At 38.9% G+C, this 27,307-nt stretch overlaps 1 protein-coding gene across 1 annotated transcript; it reads right to left on the bottom strand.

Annotated features, from left to right (window-relative positions):
- Positions 1-6,273: 6,273 nt before the first annotated feature.
- Positions 6,274-9,154, bottom strand: TCF21 (transcription factor 21). Its single transcript, XM_016155696.2, has 2 exons — positions 8,422-9,154; positions 6,274-6,655 (listed from the first exon to the last, which is right to left on the bottom strand). The coding sequence occupies exons 1-2, from the start codon at positions 8,869-8,871 to the stop codon at positions 6,566-6,568; spliced, it is 540 nt and encodes a 179-aa protein (XP_016011182.1). The 5' UTR covers positions 8,872-9,154; the 3' UTR covers positions 6,274-6,565.
- Between the last annotated feature and the right edge of the window lie 18,153 nt (positions 9,155-27,307).

Genomic DNA, 27,307 nt, shown 5'->3' with positions numbered 1-27,307 from the left:
AAGAAGAAAAAATATTCTAATGAGATTCATTAGCAAACGATCCCAGGAATCAAACAGAAAAGCTTAGAGACGACTGACTGCCCCGACAATGGTAAGAATGCTGAAAAGAGACAAGTTATTATGAAAGACAGTGTTTAACGTGAACACTTTCCTGGGATGTAGTGCTAAAAAAAAAACAAACCACGTGTGGTGAGAATCATTGTTTCGGGTTAATTCCCCTCAACAGAACTGATGGTGATTGTTTTTTCATTATAGATTTATTTTTACTACAGAATAACGGTCCATTAGTTAATCCTATAATTAAAATTAGACAATATATTTGAACCAGCATGTGGTTATAGTAATGTAACATAAACTTACCTAGCAGACAGAAGTATCTCTAAGAAGCTTATTATTAAGTTTTATGCATGCGTTCTTCTTTAAGTACTTACTATGTGACTGTCACTGTGCTACGTACTTGGGAAAGCAAGGTAAACTAACAAGATATGGTCCCTGCTCTCATAGAGCTGATAGAAATTGATAAAAACAAACTAAACAAAAAGAAAAATAAAAGAATGATAAGGTGATAAGTGCTGAAAAACAGGAGTGGGATTCCACTGCAATTGGGTGGTAAGGGCTCACTAAAGAAAGATGAGACCTAAATGAAAACCTGTTTTTAATCACACTCAAGATGACCTGAAGCTATTGGAGTATCACAATAATTTAATTGCTTACTATTGGCTAGAGAACTAGAGAAAATGCACACCATTCTTTCATGTACGTTTGTAACTTAATGACAAGAAGAAGGGGAGAAGAGGGGACGAAATCCAAAATCAATTAGTGCCTATCATGTAGCAGATATTGCCCATATATATTACCTTACCAAAGCAGTCATTATACCCATTTTACAGATGGGAGAATCAAGGTCCTGAAAGATCAAGTAATTTCCCAAGGACTCAGTCAAAAGCCCTCTCCACTATATCATTCGCTAGGTGTAGATCTAAACCACATTTGCAAAAGGCAACACATTTTGACCTTATCTCTAAATGAATTGATTTTCAAATACATTTCTGTGAATATTTTGTTTTTATAAAATGTTTCAAACTAGTTCCACTCTTTAAAGCTAATGATTCTGATCTAAGGGCCGCGACGATTCAAAACTAACAATGGCATCTTCGACAGGAAAGGGAAAAAACATTTCGTCTGAGTGGCTCGAACATCCTCCTCCCCCAGTCGATGCCATCTGTCCCCTCAGGTCTGCTTGCTTTACTCTTTTTTAAAGTTTTATTTTTATTGAGTGCTTTACTCTCTTCTTTTCCCAAGTATGCACCTAAACTTTGACATGAGAGGTTCAGTTTCAATTCAAACATAGCAACAGCCCCATTATCAATTTCTTAGCTCAACCTTCCTTCACCATACCCTCAGATTCAACATTTATTGAGATGTCAGGTACTACGATGGGTAATGGACACACACACACACACACACACACACACACACACAATCGATGTGATGTTCTCCAACAGTCTGCTCTCATAACTCCGAGAACATTTTAAAAACGGTCGTTCTCCTCGCCCTTTCCATCCTTTTTCCCTCTTTCTGCCTTAGGAGATCTTAAGCCTAGTCCTCCGGGTTAGTTAATCCTTCCGAAAGCGTGCAGAAGGGCGGACCAGCGGAGCCTGCACAGATCTAAAAATCAAAGGTGTGCGGAGCCAAGACGCGGGGCGGAAGCCAGACGGCCTCTCAAGAACGCCGCTGGCACCACGCGAGTTTCCAAGGGCATAGGCAGCATTTTGGAAGGCACGATGCAAAGCTAAGAAAGGAAGTTCGGCTCGCCAGCTGCGTGGGGCCTGCGAATCCCCTCGCTGGCGGTGCGGAGTCGTAACCTCAGAACTCTCCCGGGCGGGCGTCTCTGAGAGCAGGGCGGGGCGGCAGCCGCACGCTCATTGGAAAGGAGAGGAGGACTCAGGAGGCTGCGTTCGTTCGTTGGGGCCTCGAAGCCTCCTACCTTCTCCCGCCTGCTTCCACAGACTCTTCAGTGAGGACAGGAGAGGAAGTGAGCAGAAAAGCCTCAGAGGAGTCCTTCCCTATTCTGCTTCTCCGCTCAGGTCCCTCCCCTGCCCATCCGCTCCACCCTGTGCTCTCCGTACGCTCGTTCACCCGGCGCTCACTCCCACTCCTCGGCCTCTGCACCCCAAGTCCAGGCCGACTTCCCTGGAGCCCGACATACAGGAACCCGAACCAGAACGAACGCACCTGCTTCCACTTGGTCGAAGGGGAAATATTTGCCCGCCTGGGCCGAGGGACCCTCTGTGCCACCAAGGAGTCACAAGGGGCATGAGTCTCGGGTGCCGATTTCTCTCCCTTTTAGGGGTCGCAACCGAGCCAACAGCAGCAGGGCCCTAACCCACCCCAGCTCTTAAATTCCTCTCCTGATGACGGAAATTTGACTGAGCACAGAAGATGAGCTCACACACATGTCCACACATCCAGGTAGAACAAATCTTTTATTTTCCGAGGACAAGTGGTTTGATTTCCCTAATTCTCATTTAAGTATTAAGAACACAGCAGATGCTATTGTGAAGTGAATCGAAAAGTAAATGAAACTTGAGCCCAGAATATGGAGCCTCTTAATTCCCCCCCCCCAAATATTTTATTTCCTTCTGCATTAACTTCTTTTGTTTCTCTAATAAGACAGATTCCCTCCCCCCCCCCCCAAAAAAAAAGTGATTCTCAAAGTTTAATTCCTGGGCCAGTAGCATCAGCTTCACTTGAGAGCTTGTTAGAAATGTAAATCTAGGGCTGCATCCCAGATCTCTTGAATCTGGAACTGCAGTGGATGGAGTCCAGCTGTCTACTGCCACCAGCCGTCCAGGTGATTCTGATACAAACTAAAGAACCACTGGCTTACAAGCCTCCTTAAGTAGTGTTCCCCACTCATCACTGAACGTAACTGGCAGGTATTGGACCTTGCTTACCACTTCTCTTTTTTGAAAGAAGTCTCCGATGTGACAGAGAAAACCTGCTAGACGCACAATGAGCTACTTGTAAAAAAAAAAAAAAAAAAAAAAAAAAAAAAAAAAAAAAAAAGTCATACCAGCAATGAAAGAGAGAGAGAGAGAGAGAGAGAGAGAGACTTCCCCAGTCACAGTCGTTTCAGTATTTGCCCACTCCTCCTGAGAACTCGCAGGCACACATTTATTCCAGGCTCCTACCTTCTGAAAGCACCTTCCAAGATAATTTTTACAAAAAAGAGGTCAAAGAAAGGACACTCCCTACCCCTCACCCCTAACTATATTGACTTTTAGCAAGGGGTGGGGGGCAGTTTCCCCTGTTCTTCCCAGGTAGCTGTTAGCCTCCTATTCCAATCAAGACACATCAAGTGCCTGGGCTGGGCACGGGTAGGCTGGAGCTTGTGCCCTGTTGGGACAGACAGACTTCTGGAAAATAACAGACACAGAAGGACGTGGTGGGTGTGGGGGTGCTGACGATTTGGTTTAACAGTAAGGTCCATGGAGAAAGAAAGATGTTCAGACTGTGGATGCGTTTGTGGAAAAGGTATGGGGCGGTCTGGTTGTCACGTTCATGGGGTTAGTGGTAGCCACAGGCCAGTAATTCCCACTGTGTTGCTTCTTGCTCCTTTCTGTGGAGCAGAGAGTGCACCCAGGCCAGGAGGCTGAGGCCCCTGTGGGCGGGGCTTCCAGCAGCCAGACACCAGCATAGCCCTTGAATTTGCTGGTACCAAGGCTCGATTTTTGATCTCTGAATTTTTCTGGATTCAAGTTTTCTAAGAAATAATCACGTTTGTAGAAAACTCTGGACAAATTTGGAGAACATTGGTGAAGGGTAAAGGTGGGGTGAGAGAAAGAGGGAGAGAGAGAGAGAGAGAGAGAGAGAGAGAGAGAGAGAGAGAGAAGAAATTGTGATGATAAACATTGCATCCAAGAGCGGTGTTTTGATTTGATTCATGAGAGACCATCGCCTGTGCATTATAATAAGCATATACCCTTTTAAACTTCCTGCCCGAGACGCTTTCAGGTCAGGCCTAGCAGAGACAGCTCACCACACACAACTTGATAAAAGTAACGGATATTTGTGCAAATATAATCTTAATTGAGTCCCACTAAGTCTTTGTGAGGCAAAAGAGAAAAAGTGTGAGTATGATTATTAGGGCGATTATTATTATCTCCTTTCTCTCCATCTGCAGAGGTGAGAAAACAGAATCCAGGCCCTTTTAGGAAAAAGCTGGACACAGAAGTTGGGCTTACTCTACGTGTTCCACATGCATAGCCTCATGCCTTAGGCTTAAAGCAAAGCTTTCAAATTATAGGTAGATGGCAGGAGGAATTAAAAAAAAATTAGTTTGCAGTTTGGGGTGGTTAGAGAATGAACAAAAAGAAGCTTCTTCTGTATGGGGCTGCCTGCATCGGGTGCTCAGAATTTTGAGCATTTGGTTTGTAAAAACATGAGTGAGAGCTTGAAAGTTTACTGAACTGAAACTCAAAAAACTGAATCACACTGGGACTCATCTCTGCCTAGAACTCCTGATCAGTGAAGGCCAGGGCAATGACCCTCTTACAGGAGTGACGGAGGGAACACAAGAATCTGGGGAATAAGGAGATGGCCAGAGATTGAAATGCACTCCTGAAGGTCAAGTGTTGGGGTGTGGGTGTGGTAGAGTAGACTGACATCCTGAGAAGTCCTCTGATGTACCTAGGACAGACAGGTAGATGAGGAGCCACTGAAGTTCCCAGCCCTTGGAGAATGAATTGCACTTGTAACTGTAGTAACTGTCACTGGCAGAGGATAACCCTCTTCTTGACAAGCTCCTTCCTTGAAGGCCAAGCTAAGGGCTCCACCCCCTATAACGCCTTTGGATTTAGTTGGAGGTAAGCAAGGGAAAGGAGTGGTGGTGGGAGGGAGCTCTTACTTCAGATACCAAACAGCAGAGGAAAAGGAAAGAGAGGGAAAGAGAGAGGAAGGAAGGAAGGAAGGAAGGAAGGAAGGAAGGAAGGAAGGAAGAAAAGAAATCAAAATCATACACGACACGATAAATCGAAGAAAACGAAAACAAATCAGACAAGTAAAGATAAAGAAACTACCTCCCATAGAAATCCCTCTCTCACCCGCCCTCCGCCCCATCACTCCTACAAAAACCTACATACCCCTCCCATACTCCCGCCCAGACACTCAAAGAAAGAAAGAAAGAAAGAGAAAGAAAGAAAGAAAGAAAGAAAAAATGAAGCGGAAGTTTCAAGGCTCTCTGAGAGGAATAACAGTATAAATAATCGAAGACGTCTTGTAAACACTGCGGTCATAACCCCGAACATTAAACAGCCCCGGTGGCATCTGGTGCTTCGGCCGCCGCGGGCTGCGCAGGGCAGCGAGGGAACCCGGTCCCAGGCTCTTCGGCCTCGCCTCTCTGTTTATCTCAACTTAATCTTCCCCAACGAGCTGTTCCGTAGCCTGGAAGATGTTTAAATTAAAACCCAGTCCGCCGGAAGTCGTGGCGGGTTGCAGAATGCACTGGCTAACCTTAACCGAACGGCAGACAGCTGTGTTGTTATAATTAATTAATTAACTAATTAATAATAAACACATAAAGTATGTTGCAGCACTTTGAAAATCAAAAAATACATTCTAAGGAATAGAAATTTACATTTTTCATAGTTCCCATTATTTCTTCACTGGTTTGCAGCCACAGGTTGTTTGGGTTCACGTGGATGCCTGGAAAGTTATAAAACGCAGAGTTTACCTTCCCGTTCATGTCAGCAGTTATACTGTGGTATACATGAAAATCGGATTTTCCTTTGATGATGTGCTTTATTCTCTTGAACTGTGTGTGTAACTGTTAATAGCTTCAATCCTACCCTGTCTTTGTTTACAGGTACATTATTTCTAATTGTCTTGAAAGTAACCTGCAAACCTGAGACCAGAGGGTTTTTTTTTTTTTAATGTGTCAGTGCAAAATATGATCTGCAGCTTCATAGTTGAATTCGTATTTAATTTTTTTCTATCCCTGGAAGTTTGGATTGAGGTTCGAAGAACCACTTTTATTATCAAACTTCCCCATAGTGCCCACTTTTCTATTTCAAATAAAACTTTTAAAAATCACACCAATCTCAGGGCTTTTAGCAATATAAAGAAAGATTTATTTTCAAAAGTAGCAAAATTTGTTTGAAAAATATATATATCTTTAAGTGAATTACTTTATAAATGTGACTGTCAAAGTCAGCTATTCTATGATCTACGTTTTACAACATATTGTACAAAAAGATACACGTTGATAGGCTCTTATTATCTATTCATATATTTATAATTACATATTGCACTTGGACCAGCAAGGCTCGCAGAGTCATTCACGGTAGAAGTTAATAAAGTTAAATAGACGGGAATCTTTGTAAGTACAATTGATCTCCTCTGGTTTGGAAACGAATCTCCTCGTCGCTGTAAAGTGTTCTCGCGGGGTGGGCAGGGAGAGGAGCTTTGCAGGGAGAAGCAGAGACAGAGCAGGGAGGGCAGGGGTCGCCTTCCCGGGGCCCGCTCCCCCCGGGAGCGCGCCTTTCCCAGACTCGCACCTCCAAGGTCAGGACGCCGTGGTTCCACATAAGCGGCTGGCGGTCACCACTTCTTTCAGGTCACTCTCGGGCTTCCCGGCCACCATAAAGGGCCACGTCTGCAGGAGAGAAGGGGGTGGAGGAGGTAAGTGGCGGTAGAAAAAGGAAGGGAGGGGTGGGCTTCCAGATTGAGACCAAAGGAGAGGGCGCACTGTGGGCAGGCAGTGAGTTGGACAGACCCATTATCTCTGCAATTTACTCGGTGTTCCAGTGAGCCTCGTGGCTGGATAAAGCAAAAAGTAGCGTGGGCGCTATGTCACCCTTCGTGTGGTACAGCAAAGAAGGGATCACTTCTTGAGTTCGAAGTGAAACCCAAGAGACAAGGCCCTTGGAAAGCCCAATGTGGCCCGTGCAGTGGCACAGCCCAGAGGAAGATACCACGGTGAAACTGAGCAGGGAAACCCAGAAGGACCTCTGGCTACCTGGACACCGGATTTGAGGCAAAGTGCCCTCTTAAGCTCCTCTTTTGAGGTCGTGGTTGAGTTTCCCGAGCGTCTCATTTTTATCCCCATTTATTTCCCTGCTGCCAACTTTCGTTTCCTCCATCACAAATGAAGGCTTTGAAAACAGTTTCTAAATTAATCGCTACTCCCTGAGGAAAAAGCAATGATGCTAACAAAAGAATATACAGGTATATTTTATTAAGATCGTCTTCCTACTGGGCTGAGTAAGTGTAACTTTCTCTTCCCCTCTCCGTGGTATTTTATAATAAAGCTCACTTAAGTTTCTTACTCAAAGATGAAGGCAGCAGCAATTGTAAATGAAGGAACTACTTTCCTTTGAGTTGCAGATTTTAAAAAGCTATTTACTCATCTAATTCGAAAAATAAACTTAATTGGAGGAAAATTATTTTTCATGACAAAATGTGATTTTGCGTCCCCTCCCCCAATTCCTGAAACTAACTCAGTAAGAAGACAATTCAAACCTTCAAACCTCTCTCACTTCTGCTGGCCGATAAGACGACTTTTAAGAGGAAAACCTCTCTTTCTTATCATATATAAACAGAGGTGTTAGTAAGTTGTTTTTCTTTAGAGCCTGGAAGTTTTAACATTAAATCAAATGAAAAAGGAATTAAATATATTTTTTAAACAGTAAAATGCATTTGAGAAGAATAGCAGGCTTAATGAGCATTATTTTTAAGATAAAAAATAAAAAGTTCTTAAATTGGGATGAAAGTGACTTTTTAATATTATCAATTACACTAATACTCGTTAGAATGTACTAATCATGCTGAAATTTGCTAGAACTTCTGGGATTTAAAAAATTCAATCCATCTATAGGAAAAGTGCAGAATATTTAAGTAGTTGGGGACTTATATGACAATTATGGGGGGCACGAATGTGTCCAAATCTAATAGTCCTATATCTATATGGGAAAGAAACAACTGGGTGTTTTTATTTACAAGAATTAGAGGGGAAAATCAAGTTCTACTCTTTTGCTAAAAAAAGAATGAAGAGATTAATAAAATGCCTTCTTGCCGCGCAGCATCTTGCCAGTGATGCCCGTCCCACACCAGCCCCTCCACTCCAGCCCTCATGGCACGGGTGCAGGGGATCCTCCTTTTTGCCAGCTCAGTACACTTGCAAACTCCTAATTGGGCTGCCACGTCAAACGCTCGTATAAATCATCTCGGCTTTGGCCTCCTGTAGAGCAGAGAGAGAGGGCGGCGTGGGGGTCTCCTGCAACGGTCCCCAGAGGCGCTGGGCTGGTGGTGGCCGAGGTGCGTAAGTCCCAGCCCGGCGCACGCACTCACGTACCGCGGGGAGGACTGCGGGCGAGCTGGGCGGGGGCGCCCGCACCATCGCAGCCGCACTAGAGAACTTACCAGGTTGACCGGGTGGATGTAACCGTTCTCGTACTTGTCGTTAGCCAGAATCTGCCTCAAGTGGGCGATGTAGCTTGACGCCAGCCTGAGCGTGTCCAGCTTGGAGAGCTTGGTGTCCGGGGGGACCCAGGGCAGAGTGGTCTTGAGCCTGGAGAAGGCCTTGCTCAGCACCCGCATTCGGGCCCGCTCGCGCGCGTTGGCCGCGTTGCGCTGGACTTGCTTTCCCTCCTGGCTGACCCCGCTCAAGGGGCTCTTCTTGGTGGCCGCCTTCCTCCTCTTGCCCAGGCCGCCACGGCCCTTCTGGGGAGATCCAGTTTCGCAGTTGGAGCTCTCCTCGGTGCTCTCGTTGGAAGTCACGAAGTCCTTGTTCGAGTCCATTTTCAGCCCGTCGCAGTCCAGCATCTCCACCTCTTGAAGGTCCTCCACATCGCTGAGGGAGCCGGTGGACATGTTTGCGTGAGAGGATGAGAGAGGGAGGGAAGGGAGAGAGGAGACAGAGCAGAGAGAGAAAGAGACCCCGCAACCAATGGGTCCCCCGAGTGTGCAGTGCGGAGCAGCCACCTCGTGTTGGGAGTTGGACTTGGGGTTCTGGTCGGGTTTCACACCCCTTTCCCCTTCGCAGAGTTGTGAGAAGGAACCGCCACAGCTTCTTAAGGAAGGAAACCGACGCTCGGTTTCCCCACCCCCGGAGTCGTGGCCGTAGAGGAGTGTGAGAGAGCGCTGAGGAATTTGGTGGACACTAGGAATTTATCTGGGGAATAGAGAGGCGGATCCTTGCAGCCCAGGGGAGGGGCCTGCCAGGCCCCAGCAGGGCTATTAGACCCCTTTCCCCAACGAAAGGAAACTCGCACGCCCAGGCCTTGATTCCAACTTGTAATGTAAATCAATTCAACTGCAACACTTAAATACCAGTCACCCTCTTCCACTTCAGGCCTGGCCAAGGAGGAGTAGGCCCCACCCACAGCCCCTCTCCTGGGCCCATCTCCTCAGGCCTGCTTTCCCTCTTAAGAGTTCATAGATGGTTGTATGTAGAGAACCTTAGGGAAACGACCAGATCCTTTTGCTCTTTTGGGGCCAGATCCTTTTGCTCTTTTGGGGCCTTCCACCCATAAACCTTACAAAAACTTCCCCTGGCTTCCCTTCTCCCCAAGAAAGCACCAATTAAAATCCAGACATAGATCAACTTCCCTATAAGACCATGCCAACACCCTCATGGCTTTACCAAGATAACTTTCCACATTGACTGGGGTAAATTAAGAAAAGAAGTACTTCATAGAATCTTTAAGGCGATGGCAGCGAAAGTACCAAAAACTCCACCTGCACCTGGTTGCTTTAAAGACATCAAGCAACTGCGTCTGTGTACACAATACATCACCATTACACACCCACACACAACCACACACAGGTTAGCGGGAGTGGGGAGAATGAGACAAAGTAATGAGTTATATGGGAAAGCATTTCGTTAGTTGATAATCTTTGCTTAATGGAATTAAAACTTTCCTTTAAATTTTTTTTTCTAGAAATGCATTTAAATCTATCTTAAGAATCTTAGTTGCTCTCAGACATCACTTTGCCTGGGACTTGTTTTTTCTCTCCCAATGCTGCTGCTGCCTTTGCCTTCTTCTTACATCCTCTGCTACCAGGGTTCCTCATGTGAAGCTGCCATTACAAAGCTCTAAGAAGTATTGTCCCTTTGAAAAAGGTTCTTTTCCATTCCTAAGCCCAGCTTGAACCATCACCTTTCCTGGGGGAAAAAGAAACTCTGGGGAGTAAGTAGGAAAGCAAAGGGAATGAGACCAAGGGATTGAATGAAACTGATGAGATAAAATTAGAAAGACTGAATGCGAGACTCTCTCTCTTCTTTCCTTGCAATTAGGCATTGAAGATGAGAGGGTGAAGCAGAGTGTAGGAGTGGCATTTGAGATTTTGGCTGGGAGCCTGTACCCCCTCGCCTACATTAAGATATCATATCTCTAATCCTGGGCTCAGCTGGGAATTCACTAACCTCTAACGTTTTGTTTTGTTAGCAGGGTCTTGTTTGCTTTCCCCCTATGCTGTAAACTAAACAGATTGTCAGCAAATCAGCCTTTATTAATGAATTAGTGAAAACTGCTCCCCCCTTCACCACTATAATATCTTTGCTTGGTGTTCAAAATTTGTTAATCACCAGTGTAGAGATTTATGAGCTCTCTTATTTTCTGTTGTTTGTGCAGGTGGAGATTTAAATGACCATATCCACCACCAAGATTTATTGCAAGAGTGATTGATGTTATAAACCAGGAAAAGGGCTCTTCCCACAGCATGGATGACAGAAATATCAAGTTGAAGTTGCCTTTGTCCTCATGCACAAATGATCCAGCATTGAAAAGCAGAAAACATAATAATTTAATCTAAGATCCAAGACAGCATTAAGAGAGCACCCAGCAGGCCTGTTAAACTTTTCCCCACTGATTCTCAAACTAGTTTTCTTTGATTTGTTCTTCCTTTCCTCAGTTTTGGTAAGACATAAAAGTAAAAGTTATTTTTAGACTAAAAGAGCTATGTGAAAATGGGCATTGGCCAATACTTTGTGAAACACGTGTGTGTGTGTGTGTGTGTGTGTGTGTAGATACTGAGACATCTGCAAAATAATCATAAATAATTTATTCATTTCGACTCTGGAATGGGATTATAATTAAGAATCAGAACTATGGTTGTGCCACATTCCAGGCTATTAAGCAGTAAAGATTTTGCCTCTTGGAGCCACTGTTTTTTGAGGGAAGGGGGTGCCTGTTTTTCTGCTACACCTTAGCTGGTAGGCTGCTCGGGTCGTTTGGGGCATAATAACAATCATAGTAATACATACCACTGAATAGATTTCTGCTGTCTGTCTACTTTTTCAAGGTTTGTGACTTAAAACTAAATTTCTGGCTAGGAGCAAAACTAGCTTCGCGCTACAAGCTGATTTTTGTGCTTAGCAATTATTATTATTACTGCCACTACAACTATTATTTTTTTAGATAAGCAAGAATTAAGTCCACTTATTTTGCAGTGATACTTTTAGGCTAGGAAGGGCTAGTGGGTTGATAATGAACCTTGGGGTATTTGTAAAAACTGTGTAAGAGGCGGCTACCAGTTTGGGAGAAAGGTGAAAAAGGCTGTTATTTAGGTATCTTGATGTGAAGTCTTGCAAAAAGAAGATTGATATAAATAATACTTTTCTTCTCTTGATGTTTTGTGTCTATCCTTGCTAATAAACACTACAGGGCCAATGGGTGGGGGAGATGATTTATTGTTGGATTCTACTGAGAAAAGCAGTGAAACTGTAACTTAAGCTGTGCCAATTCTCCCAAAATATAAACTATATTCTGTGAGAAGAGAAGCACTTTTCAGAAACTATATTAACTCTTTCAGTAACAAGAGATATGCTTTAAAATTACTATTTCAAAGCACTACATAGAAGACTTGTGGTTTGAAAGCATAAGGTAGTTACTGGAAGTTCTCACCATTTTTTAAGAGAGCATTCATGCCCCAGAGACATCTGGCCAATTTGCTACACACTTCCAACAATTTGTTTTGCAAGAAAGTCTATCTTTGAAAGATTTCAGTGCAAAGGAAAATTTATCTCCAAAAGTTATAAGATGAAGATTAAGCATGGAATGTATCCTTGAACTTAAATCCTGGTTTATCAACTGATAAATGTTCAGGAAGTTCAAATTTGATTCCATTGCACTTGGATGGAATAATTTGCTTCCTTTTTTATGAGAAGGAAAACATTATAGCCTTCTTTTGAACTGACTTCATGTGCCATCTCATTCTTTTTCCCCAGGAAGAAAAATATATCTTTAAGTTCAAATTTTAATCCTTTTCTCATACTACCCATTGTTTGGCCAGGAGGCACATAGGCTGGCAAATTGGCAAAACTGTCAATTCTCACCTTTGTTTTCCTTCTTCTAATAAACACCTCCAGATGTGTTATTCTTTTTATTTGATGATAACCAGGACCACTGCAACGATGTACTGACCTTCTATGCACATCAGTGCATCTTTCTCTGTTTGACTTAATTGTCACTATACCCTTGGTTTGTTGCTGACTGATTGGTTTCCATCTTCTGCTCATAAGCTCACTGAAATATGACTCTATTTTATTAAATTTTAACTTTATTTTATAAAGTGAGCATTACATTATAATGGTGTTTGCCTATTATATTTTGGCCACCAAGATGAATATAGATAGCACTAGAGAGTGAGATTGGTGGCTGCCTAAAGAGCTCAATAAGGGTGATGAAGGGCGCTGCTATTATCTTTACCTGGTATCATTTATGATCAATGAGTCATAAACCCATTCAGTTATCAGAAGTCCTCTTGGCATTCATTATACTCTAACCCTTCATTTCACATGTTATCCAATGAATTGTAGATCAGTTGCCACAACACTAAGATTGAAAGCTAGCCAACAACAATAATAAAGTCTAAAGAAAGACTCACCATGATTCTTTAGATCCAAGAGGTAATTTTGCCTGCCACATGCTCTGTAATGTAACTTTGAAAGCAGCCAAGCTTTGCACCTGAAGGACAGAGTTTACCTCAAGGAGCAGGTGTGCTGAAGGAAACTCAGGTGAATAGTAAGAAGTGAAAACTTTACAAATCTTCTAAGTCTTCTAATACTAGAATAATATTACTAGACCCACTTAATATTAGGAAAGAAGGGAGGAAAAACTGAACAACTCTCCAGTTAGCTACCATTGGAGGTTCTTTGCATCTATTCTCCCATTTGATGTATAATCTCCTTTTTGTTGTCACTTCTACAGAAGTCACTGCTATAGGGAATGAAAATCTTAATAGAAATGTATGCCAGAGACTTCCACCATAAAAATGAAATTTTAGAAAAACTTGCTTAAGTGATGATGTTTCTATATTTTAATGTAAAGCCTGAGAGCAAAGCCTTCTGAGTTTTCCTAAAAAGAAAATAATCTTGTGGATTATATGAAGGATATCTGTAAAATACTTATATGTTAAATATGGTGTATTGATGGCTATAACACAGATGGAAGCCAACTTGCTGCCAGCCTCCTTCTTGTCAGGATAAGAGAAGGTGGGCATTAGAATCGAAATTTCCTTCTGATTATCTTTTTGTGATTATTTCCTTGTGGCAGGTGTTTTTAGCCTCAAGGAGCCAAGAATCATGGACTTCATGAAGTATTTCCAGGTGATATAATATTTTAAATAGAACCCCCGAATAATAAACTATCAGAAACAGAAGGGGTTGAAGACAAAGGAGGCCCTAAATAATCAAGAATTCTGTGCAGGTTCTCATAAATCATCAGTGACAGTATTCCCTCTTGAACCTGTGTCCTGATTTGCCTTGTAATACTTCTACTAAGCCAGGTTGCTTTTAATTGTTTTTCTCATTTGAATAATAAGAAGAAATGTGTAAGCAAATTTACATTCTGTCATCTCTCATTTAGTAACAAGAATCTATAACAATTGAACCCTGAATTATATAAAATGAGATATTTTTGAGCATTCTTGGGATATAATGGTTAGAACCCTGTCTAAGGGAATTTAAATGTTAAAATAAAATTTTAACATTAACATTAAAATAAGATTTTATTTTGTTAAAATAAAATCTCGTCTCTACCACGAAGGCCCAATGAGCAACCCAAGGGCCACTCGTTCAATGAGCCATCCTCACATCCGTTCTCTTCTCTCCATCTTCTCTGCAAAACTGGTTCAAGTCAACTGACTACTCAGATGACAACTCAAGTCTCCTAAAGAATCTTTTTGTTTTCATTCTTGTCTCTCTAAAGTCCATTTCCAATAGAGTGGTCCAAGTCATCCCCCTGCTTAAAATTCCTCAAAGTTTCCCAGTGTACATAGTAGAAAATTTAAATTCCATGTCATAGATGCATGCTCCTTCACTTTGCTTACCACCCTCCAACCATACTGGCCATGTCGGCGTCCCTCAGAGACACTGTGTCATTGCTGACCCCAGGACCCTTGTCCTTGTTCTCCTTTCTGTCTGGATGCTCCAATCTGGCTCTCTTCATGGTTGGGTCCTTATTTTTCAGATCAAAGCTAAAGTGTCACCTTCCATGTAAGAATTTTCCTGAGCATCCACTTAAGAATATTTCTGTCTCATCATTATTTTACTTATTAGTAATAAATAATAGTAACTAACATTTTCTAAACGTTTACCAAAAACTAGGCACTGTCGTAAGTACTTTCCAGATTAACTCATTTAGTTCTAATAACAACTTTACAGATAAGAAAACTGAGGCACTGAAAAATTCACAAAGTTGGTATTTTAGTTATCTACTACTGCGGAATAGCCCAAATTTGTGACTTAAGTTATTGTTTCTCTCGATTCTGTGGGTTGACTGAGTGACTGGGCTCACCTGGGTGGTTCTCATGTGGGGCTCTCATGAAGCAGTTAGAAAGCATCTGGAGCAGGAATCATCTGGTCTTGATTAGGCTGAACATGATAGGCAACTTCATTCACCAAGTTTTCATGTGGGATGGCTAGAAGAGCTAGGGCCTGGCCAGGCATCTCTCTCCATACAGCCTTCCACATAGTTTCTTGAGCCTGGCAGTCTGAGATACTTGAACTTCTTACACGGTAGCTGGCCTCCTTTTGAGTGAATATGCCACTAGGAGTCCTCTTATGACTTAGTCTTGGAAGTCACACACTATCACTCTGGCCTCATCCAGCTGGTCAAAAGCAAGTCATGGGGCTGGCCCAGATTCAAGTGGAAAGGCTTATACAAGAGCATGAATACCAGTGGGTACGGTTCAGTGGGGAAGGGGTCATCCATAGAGGCTGATTACTGCAGTGAATGGCAGAGTTTGTGTTTAAACCTAGACCATTTGACTCTAGAGCCCTCACTTTAGACTATTATTACTGTTCTGAAATTATTTTGTTTAATTGTGTTCACTTTGTTATTGTCCTTCTGCCATTCTTCTTCCCTCACTTCATTACTGTAAGGACTTTGTGTGCCTGGCACAGTTGCATGACCAGAGCTTAGAGCTTGGCTGATATATAATATGTACTTAAGAAATACTTGTTGAATGAATAGATGTTCTAGACCATTCATTTATGTTGACTGAATGGATGTTCTGAGCATATGGAAGGTACACTACACACTATAAAATACACACACTATTTAGAGTACTAACACAACTCTAAAATACAGTGGCTCAGACAAACCACAAATTTACTTCTCTCTTTCTTACAGGCAGATCTAGGCAGGTGATCCAGGGTGGATGGGTGACTCTCTTCTACAAGGACATCACTTTCAGGGACTTAGGTTCCCTCTATCTTGTTACGTGGTTGTCCTTTCGGAGGTGCTTTCACATACGTAGGTGAAATCAGCTTACCCTTATCAGCCCTCAAGAAAAGGGAAGAAGAGGCTGAAGGGCAAGCATATTTTTTTTTATAATAAAGGAATCTAGAAGTTATACATATAATTTTTACTCCTATCCTATTGGCCTCTTTAGCTTCAAGGAAGTTTTAGAAAGATAGTCTCTAAATCTACTCTACTAAAACTCAGAATCGGAGGGGGGTCTATTAGTAAAAAGAAGGAGAGCCAATTCAATCTCTGTCAATATATTTGTAGCATAAAGTATATAAAGTAGAATATTTTGTTTGATTCTGATAGAAAATGCAGATCATAAGTTTTCCATGAAGTTTATAGTTAGTTAAAATCAAGCACCAATAGGCTTCATTTTTTATTTGGAACTCAAAATAGTTGAAATATATTTAACAACTTACCCCATTGATGAGAACATTCATCAATGTGAGCCATTCCAACTAATGTTGTCATTAACTTAAGCTCAGTACAATGACTTAATAAAGTTACTGTTTTTGAGGACTGAACAATAAAAATGTGCATGCAGGTTGCTAAGGTTATTGACTAACAATCATTGGCCCTCACTAAAGTCCTCTAAGTTGCTTGTTTAATTTCTATCAACCTGATCATGCAGGAGGTATAGTTATAAGGATTTAGAGCAAGTGGAAAGTTTTTTTTTAAAAAATAATTTCATTTTTCTGATATACTTTCAAGATTTGAAAGTAGTCTACTTTCTTAGCTCGAGCTGCAATAACAAAATACCATTGACTGGGTTGCTTAAACAACAGACATTTATTTTCTCACAGTTCTGAAGGCTGGAAGTCAGAGATCAGGGTACTAGTGTGGTTGGTTGCTAGTAGGAACCCACTTCCTGGCTTACAGATGGCTGCCTTTCTGCTGTGTCCTCACGTGGCCTTCCCTCTACTTGTGGGGAGCGAGAGAATGAGACAGAACTTCTTTAAGGACACTAGTTCTGTTGTACCCCACTCTTACGATGTCATTTAATCTTAATTACCTCTTAAAAGCCCCATCTCCGAGTACAGTCACATTGGGGGTTAGGGCTTCAACATGAATGGAGTGGAAGGAACCACACAAATCAGTCCATAATATTTATCTTTATAAACTATAACTGGAAAAATATGGGGTTTTTTTTGAAATTTATTATTATTTTTGACTTTCAACCTATGTAAGAATGCCTAGGATCCTTTTGTCATTTGAGGATTTACTATACTCCAACATTATACAATGACAATGACAACAATAAGAACAATAAACCTCAGGCTTTGTTTGTCTTGGTTTCTTTTTTGAGGAATCATTAAGAGGAAGAAGTTTAAATCTAGATTCATGGTCTATGATGAGGAGGGTCATCTGATACCCATTCTTAAAATTTGCAAAGAGCAATCCTCCTAGAGAGAAAGGAGGAGCATTTTTTAAGTAAAAGCTCTAAATCGATTCTAATGAAACCATTAGTAGAATAATTTAGGAATTCTTCATTCTATGCATCTGAATATGTCGTACAGCTCTCATGTAGGAATAGACACAGATTAAATCAATTCAGTAATAAAATCAGGCAAACTTTTTGGGTTATTCAATAGACAAAACAAACAGTTGATTGACTGTACTGGGGTCCTTTTAACTGGTCACTCTGACATATTTTAGATAAAGCTAGTGTTATTTTCAGCTAGAATGTTAGGCAGATAATAAACTGTCTGTCATATAAATAAGTTTTTCTCTTTTAAGCCTATTGCAAAACTGACCATAATGAGACAGTCTTCCCAGGAAGGGTAGAATATAGCACTTCTCAAATTAATTTGGACAGAAAAGTGAATTAAATGTTGTATGAAAAATGTAATGCTAACATCCTATTAAATTATAAAACCTGAAAATTCTTAATAAAATTATGATTTTTATTCTTGTGTTTTTCTTTTAAAATACTGTGGCATAGTAGAACACCAAGGGGCTGGGTCTAAGTTCTGCTTCTACAACTAATTACTTGTGTGAACTTGGACAAGTTCCTTAACTTAGCTTCATTGCATCTCATTGTCCTCCTGTTTAAAATATTAACAACAAGGCTGGGTTCTCACAGCATTTTGGGTGTGTGTTAATTGAAATGGTATATGTAAAGTGATTTAGTTTAGTGTTTAACATAGTTAATGTATAAATAAACACTTGTAAGTGCTTAACTATAATTACATGTGCTTAACTAAAGATGTGATTTAGTTTAGTGCTTAACATATAAGTAAACACTTACAAATATTGGTGGTGGTTGTTGTGACTGTTATCACTGTGGCCTTTTTTAATAATAGAATTCCACTCCCCCCCACCCTTTTCCTTTTGGGTTAGGGTTAAGATGATCAAAAATATAAGACTTTTAACAATAAAGAAACAACTTTCCTAAAAAGTACGCCCTAAAAAAGTCTGAGGTAAGAAGAACAATTTCAATAACATCTACAATCCTATTATTTGGGATGAAAATCAGCTCATGGTCTCAGTCACAGAGTTTAAAATTTATTCAGTCTTAAGTTATAACTACTTCAAGCATTAATCTTCACTCTCTGATGATTTAAATGATTGATTTATTAACAATCATCCTTTTTTTCCTTACAAATTAAATTTATGAAGTCCACACCATGGTAGAATAAAGATATAGCATGTTTCGTAAGGACCTCACAGTAGGGGACTGATTATCACCAAGTATTTGACCCTGGAGATAAAAATCACAACTTTCTTTGCCATGCAAGTAACTATACCTAAAACAAGAACAAAAACAAAAGCAAAACTATCACCGAAGATTAAAATACAGCTACAACTATTTTTATTTGGAATATTTATTATAAAATTAATGCTGGGTTAACATCTCTTTTGAATTTTTTGTGATTTTAAAAAGTGATGGAATTCTTTGAATAAGTGATTTTCTCACTGTGGAAGAAAGAGATGCTTGATCAAATAGATATCTATTTTTTAAATTTCTTTTGGTACTTTTGGTTGATGTTATTACTTCTAGACATACCCTGAAAGGTCAGAATATTCTCTCTTTTAAAGATTTTAAAACAAATCTTTAACAGATAACACTAACATGATACAACGAATGAAAATTTGTTCTGGGCACAGGCAAACGCCCATATTGTTTGGTCATTTGGTGGCAGTAGGAACTAGTGAGGACCTGGGTCCACTCCAGCCAGGTGCTCTGCTCACACAACCAGTTCACCACTCAACGGGAGACAGTTAATTGATTTCTCCTCTTCATCATGGTGTAGCAAACCTTTGAAGTGCAGAACATTTTATTCTTAACATTGGTAAAAACGAATTAAGAAAAAAAAATTAATATCTGTTTCTTGTAAAGGGCCATTAATTGTAAAATTGAAAATAAGTAAATCAATTAGTTGCAAATATAGTTACAAATGAGAGAAAAGTGTGTTTGAATCTAGGATTTCATTGTTAGAATAAAAGTTTGCAAAACATCAATTTAAGGATCTTCTAAAAATAGGAGAACAGGTATTTATTTTGATATTTACCTGTAATTATGACTTTTATGATAATGTTAAAATTATTATTAAATACAATGAGTTTAATTAGATACTAATTTCAGTGACCTTTGGGATTGATTCCTACAACTTTAACTTTGGAATAAAAGTATATTTCTATTCTTTACTTGCAGGGTATTTTCAAGGCAAAGGTCCTTTGTTTGCACTGCTGTTTTGTAAGAATTATGAAATGCCTTCGGTGGTCTAGATAAGACATGTGCCCATCACACAACGAACTGTCTGGCTTCTAAAAATTTACACTTTAATTCTTTACACTCTTTTGGAAAATATTAGTCCAGCACATGGCCATGATGGATTGAAGAAAGGGTAGAGATGGCAAGCAAACATTTTTCTTCCACAGTTCTCTTTTTATTACGGTGTCTTTGGTGAGATATGAGAGCTAACTTAGGTCCTGAAAAGCAACTTACACTAACAGAAATTCACTGAATTGGTGAAGGGAATGCTAAAAGGTGACCTTCAATGAGAAATTCTCTAGGTGAACTACTATCATTAAAAGTTTTTTATGATGTTGGTTCAGATGTACTGTTTTGAAAAAAAAATAAAGGCGACATAAAAAAATCACATTGTATTAGATTTCCATTTTTGATACTAGAAGTGTTATTGATACATACTATGTGCAACTAGTTAAAAATAATATTATCTTAAAGCCTCTATAGATATTTTTACTCTTTCAACAATCAAAAAATGGCATATAGGAATAAAACAGTCTCTCTCCCATCCTAGAATACTCATAAATTTTTAAATCAAGTGACTAATGTCTATTTTTTAAAAAAATATTCAGAGTGTCAGAGAAACTCAGACTTGTTGAGAAACTAAATATCTGTGACTAGATTCTTCTTTTATAACATAAAAGAAAAATCTAGTGCAAACTTTAGCTGTTGGGTATTTATAAGATGGCAGCAAACTCCATCATCTTACAATTTTCTGTACAGGGAAAAGGGAGAGTGGTAATGTCTTTTTTTGACTGCTCATTTCTAGAAATGTTAAACTCTACATGTTACAAACTAACACGTTTTACTTACATTGTTTCTATATATGCAAAACCATTGGAGTAATTTTCATCATTAGGACAATCCATGACAATTTTTTTCTTCTGAAATGTAAAGATAACTGAGACAAAACCGGTGTTTTGGAAATGAGCTGAAATTATCTAAACAATTACCTTTCTTCTCTGTTCCACACACATTATTATAAATTTTTTAAAAATTTTAAATATTTTAGCTTTCTTTTTTCTTTTTTCTTTTTTTTTTTTTTTTTTTTATTTTAGCTCTGGATCTGGTCCATATTGAGGTAAAAATGCTCTGTTTCATTTAGAATTATATCCAAAAGAGTGAAAACGACTTGGCCAAGCCACCCTTCTCTTTTTGACTTTCTGTTGCTGGCTTCCTTTGAAACATGTCTGGGGCACGATGTTCTTCTTTAATTAACAACTATCCCTTCACAAACCAAGCTCCACTGAGAGTTGCAAATTTGTGGAAACAAAAAACTTCAATGTTTCTGACCAAAAGAAAAAGGGTTTAAAAAAGAACAGGCAAGACATAAGTTATAATGAGCACTGTAGGTAACTCTATAGTGTAAGTAGCTATTGACCTGTCCACTGAGTTAGTGAAACCTCTCCCGGAGCTGCAGGAAGGAAAATAAAGTGTTAGTCGAAGTTTCCTGTAATCCTTCCTCATCATGACATAGGATCCCTTGGGAAATCTGCTGCTGTTTTAGGATTTTTCTCCTATGGAGTGGTGGTTATCTTTCCGATGCTGTATTTTAGACCCCTTAGCACATAATCCAATTCACTCAGATATCATCTTGATGAGCAGGTTATCTTCTGTTGTCCTTTCTCTCCTATTTTAGTTTTACTTTAAAATGGACACATTAAACTGTTTATGTAAATGGAACAATTTAGCAGACTTTAAACTGTTTCTTCAAAACCCCAAACAGCTTACAGAGTGTATTAACTAACTGAAATCAAACAACAACAATAAAATATCAGATTTAATATTTTAAAGACATTATGGCAGACAGCTTTTCAATTTTTAGCAGCTTTATTGAAGCATGATTTATATATCACGTAATTCCCTTTTATAATTCAATAAATGTAGTAAATTTGTAGAATTGTGCAGCCATCACTACCATCCAATTTTAGACCATTTCCACTATTCCAAAAAGTTCCCTTTTGCCCATTTGCTGTTAATCTTCACTCCTGCCCCCAGCCCCAGGCAATCATTGATCTGCTTTCTGCATCTATAAATTTGTCTTTTTCTAGACCTATTATATAAATTAGAAATATAGAATATGTTATCTTTTGCATCTTCCTTCTTTCACTCAGCATAATGTTTTGAGGTTCAGCTGTATTATTGCATATGTTAGCATTTTATCCCTTTTAATTGGTGAGTGATATTTTTGAATTTTAATTTTTAACCAGGTATTTGGCATAATATAGAAATGCAGACCCAACTAAAGGACAGAAATTTGATTTCAGTATTAGCAACTATATTTTAAGTGTTTTAAAGAAAAACAACAGGATAAGTACTTACTGTTCACTTTTTTTTTTTTCACTTCTGGAACTGCAATGGAGTATGATAACTAAAATAATTAGAGGGCCTTTTCTCATAGTTTTCTTGGAAAATTTCCCCATCGTTCTTCATAGTTTCTACCTATGTTTTTTATGAAGACCGCACTGCAATTTGTTCCGGAAAGGCTATAACAAATGGAGTTAGCAGCTTTTCCTTTATATCAATAATTCCTGAGAGAGATAATGTTCTTGCCATGATCTTTTCACATAGACACTGGCTGAGATATATTCTTTCTATACATTTTATAGGAAGAATATATCTAATATAGTCCCCCAGGTTATATTAGGAATGAAGAAAGAGGGGAAAAAATGCATAAAATACCAGATAGCAAACAAGGGCTTAATATTATACAAGAAAATTACATGAACCGCATCTATACTTAACATTAGAGATAAATCATAGGAACATAATGTTAAATGAAATATCAAGCCATAGAAGATTATATACAGTATGAATGTGTGTGTTTATATATATGTGTGTGCTTATTTATATATATAATTAAACCGTGTATGTGATGAAACATATATGCATATATACATATAATGAAACTATATAGAAACATAAGGAATGTTGAACACAAAATTCAGAATAGAGATTTCATCCTGGAGTACTAGAGGGATGTGACTGGAAGAGCATAAAAATGGATTCACTGGCGTTGGAAGTGTTTTAGTTTTATGTTGAATAGTGGTTTTAGGTGTTTGCCTGGTCCATTTAGGATGTTATAACAGAATATCACAGACTGAGTGGCTTATAAACAACTGAAATGTGTTTTGTATAGTAGAGACTGGGAAGTCCAAGATTAAGGCACCAGCAAACTCTGTGTCTGATGAGGACTTGCTTCCTGATTCACAGAAGATGGTCTTTTTACTGTGTCCTCCATAGTGGAAAGGGCTAAGGAGCTCTGTAGATTATCTTTTATGAGGGCACTAATCTCATTTATGAAGGTTCTACCCTCACGACCTAATCACCTCCCAACGGCACCACATCCAAATACCATCATATTGGGAATTAGCTTTCAGCACATGAATTTTGGGGGGAAACATTCAGTCCATAACAATATTTTTTATTACTATGTTTCATAACATACAAGAGGGAAATTGCAAATATTTCTTTTGTGTGGATCGAATATTATATAATTATATCACATGATATAAACCATAAAACAAGTTTGGTACAACCATATAAGTTGAAGAAAACCTTAACTTATGTCCTCTCAAATGATGTGGAAACAGATTTATATTTCTAAAAAAGCTATTCTTTTATAGTACTGAATATTTCACATGTTAACATTCAAAAGAAAATCTGCTGTCCACTCTCCAGAAGTATGCCAGGAAGAACTACCTGTGATAACTAAAGTGAGACCAAACAAGTTTTTACTCACTGGACTAAATATCTTTGGGGTTCACTACTTTAGCCTTTGGGATTGATTATCCAGTCTCCTTCTCATTCACCTTTTGGGACTTTTCACTACTCATTAAACACCTCCATTAGAGAGGAGGGAAGGAAAGAGAAAGAAAGGAGGTGAAATTCAAAACGCCCAATGTTATTTCAGTGTTGGTTAGCAAGCTGTGCTGGTAAGGGCTGTGGGATAGACACTGAAATTAATGGCCATGCTAAAATATTTTTTGGTTACCTTGAAATTCACTTTAAGGTGTCCTTTCTTACATTATTTAGATAGAGTTCCACATAAGAATAGACCTTTTGGATGGGTTCTGCATCAAGTGGCAGAAAACCCATTGTAATTTCATCAAAGAAGGGGATTTATTGGCTCCTACAGTGAAAAGTTCAAGGATATACGGTAGTAGTTGGTTCAGCACATTAGGGTTTAACACTTACATTCATCATTAGAAATCAGCTCATGTTTCACCTCTGCCTTCTGCTGGGTTGGATTCTGTATCGGCCTCCAGATGGAATCTGAATTGCTGCCTGAAGGTTCAGACATACCTCCTCCCATATCTAACCTTGGTGGAAAAAGAGGAAATGTTCTTTCACAAATCCAGTAAAAGGTCTCGTGGCCGCTCAGTGGCTCTGACAGGCTCAGTGGGTACTGCATGGACTTAACCCTGAAAAGTCTGTGGTTACCTGTTCTCTTTAGTCTTTCCCCCAAGGCACAGATAACAATCTTGAGAGGATCATACCTGTGATCCCCACTTTCACCTATTCTCAACCTTGTAATCAAGATTTTTTCCTCACCAGTATTCTGAACTTGCTCTTTTAAGGTTACTACTAGATCTCTAATGATGAAAACAATCGCTTTTCCTTTGATTGTCATACTTTTTGCTTTCTTCTGACAGCATTGGTTGCTGGCTTATTATTGGTTTAATATAAAAATTGCATATAGTTTAACATTGTACCCAAATAGTGCATAAGTATAGTTTTGTCGTAAAGCTTCAAACAGATCAGAAGTTTCCTAATCAAAATATGAAAATGTAATTTCACATCTTCCTCTAGTCCTCTTCTCCAACATAGTGGTCAACCTGAAAGTCCACCAAATACTGTATTTTATGTATATCTAGCTATTAATCAATCAATTTTGATATGCAGATATGTTCATGAATATGTATCTTATGTATATATTATGGCATGCTTTTTACTTTCCTCTTACATGTTTGGAATCACACACTATATATATTTCTGTGATTTACTTATAAATTTAACTATATGACTCAGAAAATTTTCCATAGTAGCATGCACAGATCTGCCTCATTTCAGTGGTCGGTATCGCTGAACCGTAATTTCATCATTTGTTGATTGATAGGCATTTAGATTAACACCTTTTTGTTGTTGTTATTTCAAATAATGATACATTATTTTCTCTGTATATATTTAAGTTTTTTCTTTTTGTTTGGATTTTGGGACACTACATACTTAATGCTGTCTTCACTTTATCTTTGATTATGTGTTTTATTTTCACTCTGTCTTCTTCTAACACAGATCATGTAAATGTGGACATTTCCCAAGGTTCTGCTGCTGGTTTCCTTATTTCTTCCCTTTAGATTTAATGATCACATCCATTTTCAAGTCTTTCTTATAATTTCTATACATATGGTTCACCAATTAGGTCTTTGTTCTGGATTTAATTCCTAAAGGTTAGGGATGAATTTTCATATGGCCCTTGGTCATTTCCATATGAATATGTCTTACAGACACAGCATGTCCACAATTAAGCTCTTTACTTTCTCCTTCAGACAAACTTCTCTGTGTCAACACTGGTGATCAATGAGAAGGAAGAATTGGGAGTACAGTGAACCAGACTTTTCAAAGACTTCCAGTCTGATCAAACCAGTTCAGACCCAAGTTAGACAAAAGGATGCAAATAAGGTTTTATAATGATGATAAAGGAAAACCTTAAAAAAAAAAGCCCTTAAAAACAGCCATCAAATAGAGAAAATAAGGTTATGAGAGATCCACCTGTCAGAGCCTGTATTCTTTCAAAAATTATGGTGATCTAAATCTAGCTATCAAAAGAGGTATAATCGGATCATCTTTGGTTAGACTTCAAGTCATCCTGGATGATGTAAACAGACACTATGCCCCACACAGTTGATCAGTTGGTCAATAACCCAGATTAACCTTGGCCGGTCTGAGAAAAGACATTTTCTTCTCTGAGTCTTGTAATAGTATTGTAAGACAGCTGATAATCAGCTGATAAGTATAGCGATGGCTATACAGTGGTTAAAATTAAAATATGTCCATTCAGTTTGGCAAATCCTCTAACTTTGCCACACTCCTCCTCAATCCTCCCTTGTACTTCTACAGCTCTCCCCTGACTTAGCCGCTAAAGAGTCTATACCTGGGACCACTGAAGTGGCAGGAGGGTGGCGGAGCTTCCCAGCTCGCTTCAGTGCTGCAGGCATCCGGTTAAGCTTGGTGAAAAGTAAAGGTCATCGCTATTTTGAATATTGTCTGTCCAGACATGGAAAATTACTTTAAAAATGAGAATAAGTATAGGAATAATAAAGGGGCAAATTTAAATTCAAGGTATTCATGCATTTTAATCCATTTAAGCGTAGTAAGGAGTTTTTATAATTATTGTGATCTTTGGTGTGAGTTGTTTGAAATGTTTACATATACTTAATGTATTAGATTTTCGATTTCAATTAAATGTGAGAATTTCAATAAAGTATAATTTAAAATCATTAGTGAAATGGTTATAATTTTTTTTGTTAAATTACAGGTTTTGGTTATTAGTCGTATAATAGTGTTTGCTTTTAATAAAACTGTAAAATCAATAAACCGATCAATATACAAAGTACAGACAACAGGGGTTATTCCTGTTCAAGCAGTACTCTCCTTAAATGTATAAAATTATGCTGTCAACGCCTGTAACAACCCATGCCTGTTGTCCATCCTTCAGGCTTCTTTTTTCATTAGGCAAATGTTTATTAGAACCTTTCATGTGCCAACTAACATACAAAGCCCTAAAGACTTTACTATTCACATGCGTCTTGTTCATCTTCATCTCCATTTCATTCATTAGGTTGGAATGTAAGCTGTCTAGTTAGCCACAACATACTGTTTAGGACAGCGGGCTGTACTTGTAAACTGAAAATCAGCAGCTATAATGTTGGATGGGCTTTTTCTTCCCCTCTCCTTTTGTGTCACACACATTTTGAACTTAGGCATTTATATAACTTAAATTATTTTATAGATTTAAATTTGTGCTCCAAATAAAAGAATTGAGTTTGTTGACTATCAAATGGACAGGTTTTAAGTAGAAAGTATTCCTTAATTTATTGTGGCTCCTGCCTTTCAGTGAACTGGCTACTGGAGGGAAATGGGTACCTATGAGGGCAGAATAGCACAGTTAGGTTTGGAGCCAGATATTAAATGAAAATTTAACTTCTGGAAAATGTGATATTTTGGATCCATGAAAAAATACATTCTTTAATAAACTGTGTTAGGACAAATAAGCTATATCTCTATTTCACTACTTGAACCCTAATAAATTTTAAACAGACAAAAGATTTAAAAGTAAAAAATAAATCTATAAAACTACTAGAAGAAAAGTGAGAAACTATAAAAAAATGAAGTGTGTGCATGTGTGTGCATGTGTGTGTGTGTGTGTGTGTGTGTGTAAGAAAGAGGCTTTCCAAGAAAACTAAAACCTGAAAGCTATGAAAGAAAAGACTGATAAATGTGCTTATGTATACATTTTAAACATAAACAAAATCCAAAGACAGGTTTTGAATAAGAAAAAAATTTAAAAACATGATAGAACAGGGACTCTTTTTTAAAAACTGTTTAAGAATGACACAAACCTACATGAACAAACCAAACAACTCAAATACCAACAGGGACAGATGATATGAAAGGGAAGACTTACTTTCCATTGCATAATGTGTTTGTATTTTAAAGTGTATATATATGTACATAATAAAACTTGAACAAAAAGATAGGATACCGCTATCCTGTGATAAACCACTGTCACATATATCTTCCC

This window comes from Rousettus aegyptiacus, unplaced genomic scaffold, assembly GCF_014176215.1.
Source record: "Rousettus aegyptiacus isolate mRouAeg1 unplaced genomic scaffold, mRouAeg1.p scaffold_m13_p_1, whole genome shotgun sequence".
Classification (NCBI taxonomy): Eukaryota; Metazoa; Chordata; class Mammalia; order Chiroptera; family Pteropodidae; genus Rousettus; species Rousettus aegyptiacus.
The sequence above is the reverse complement of the archived record's forward strand: the minus strand, read 5'-3'. Positions and strand labels throughout refer to the sequence as shown.

What these genes read in the sequence shown, in the direction of transcription:
- TCF21 (XM_016155696.2), bottom strand. Translation starts at nt 8,871, where the DNA reads ATGTCCACCGGCTCCCTCAGCGATGTGGAGGACCTTCAAGAGGTGGAG. An exon ending in ACATCCACCCGGTCAACCTG is followed by an intron (nt 6,656 to 8,421) that starts GTAAGTTCTCTA and finishes TCTCTCCTGCAG; the next exon opens with ACGTGGCCCTTTATGGTGGC.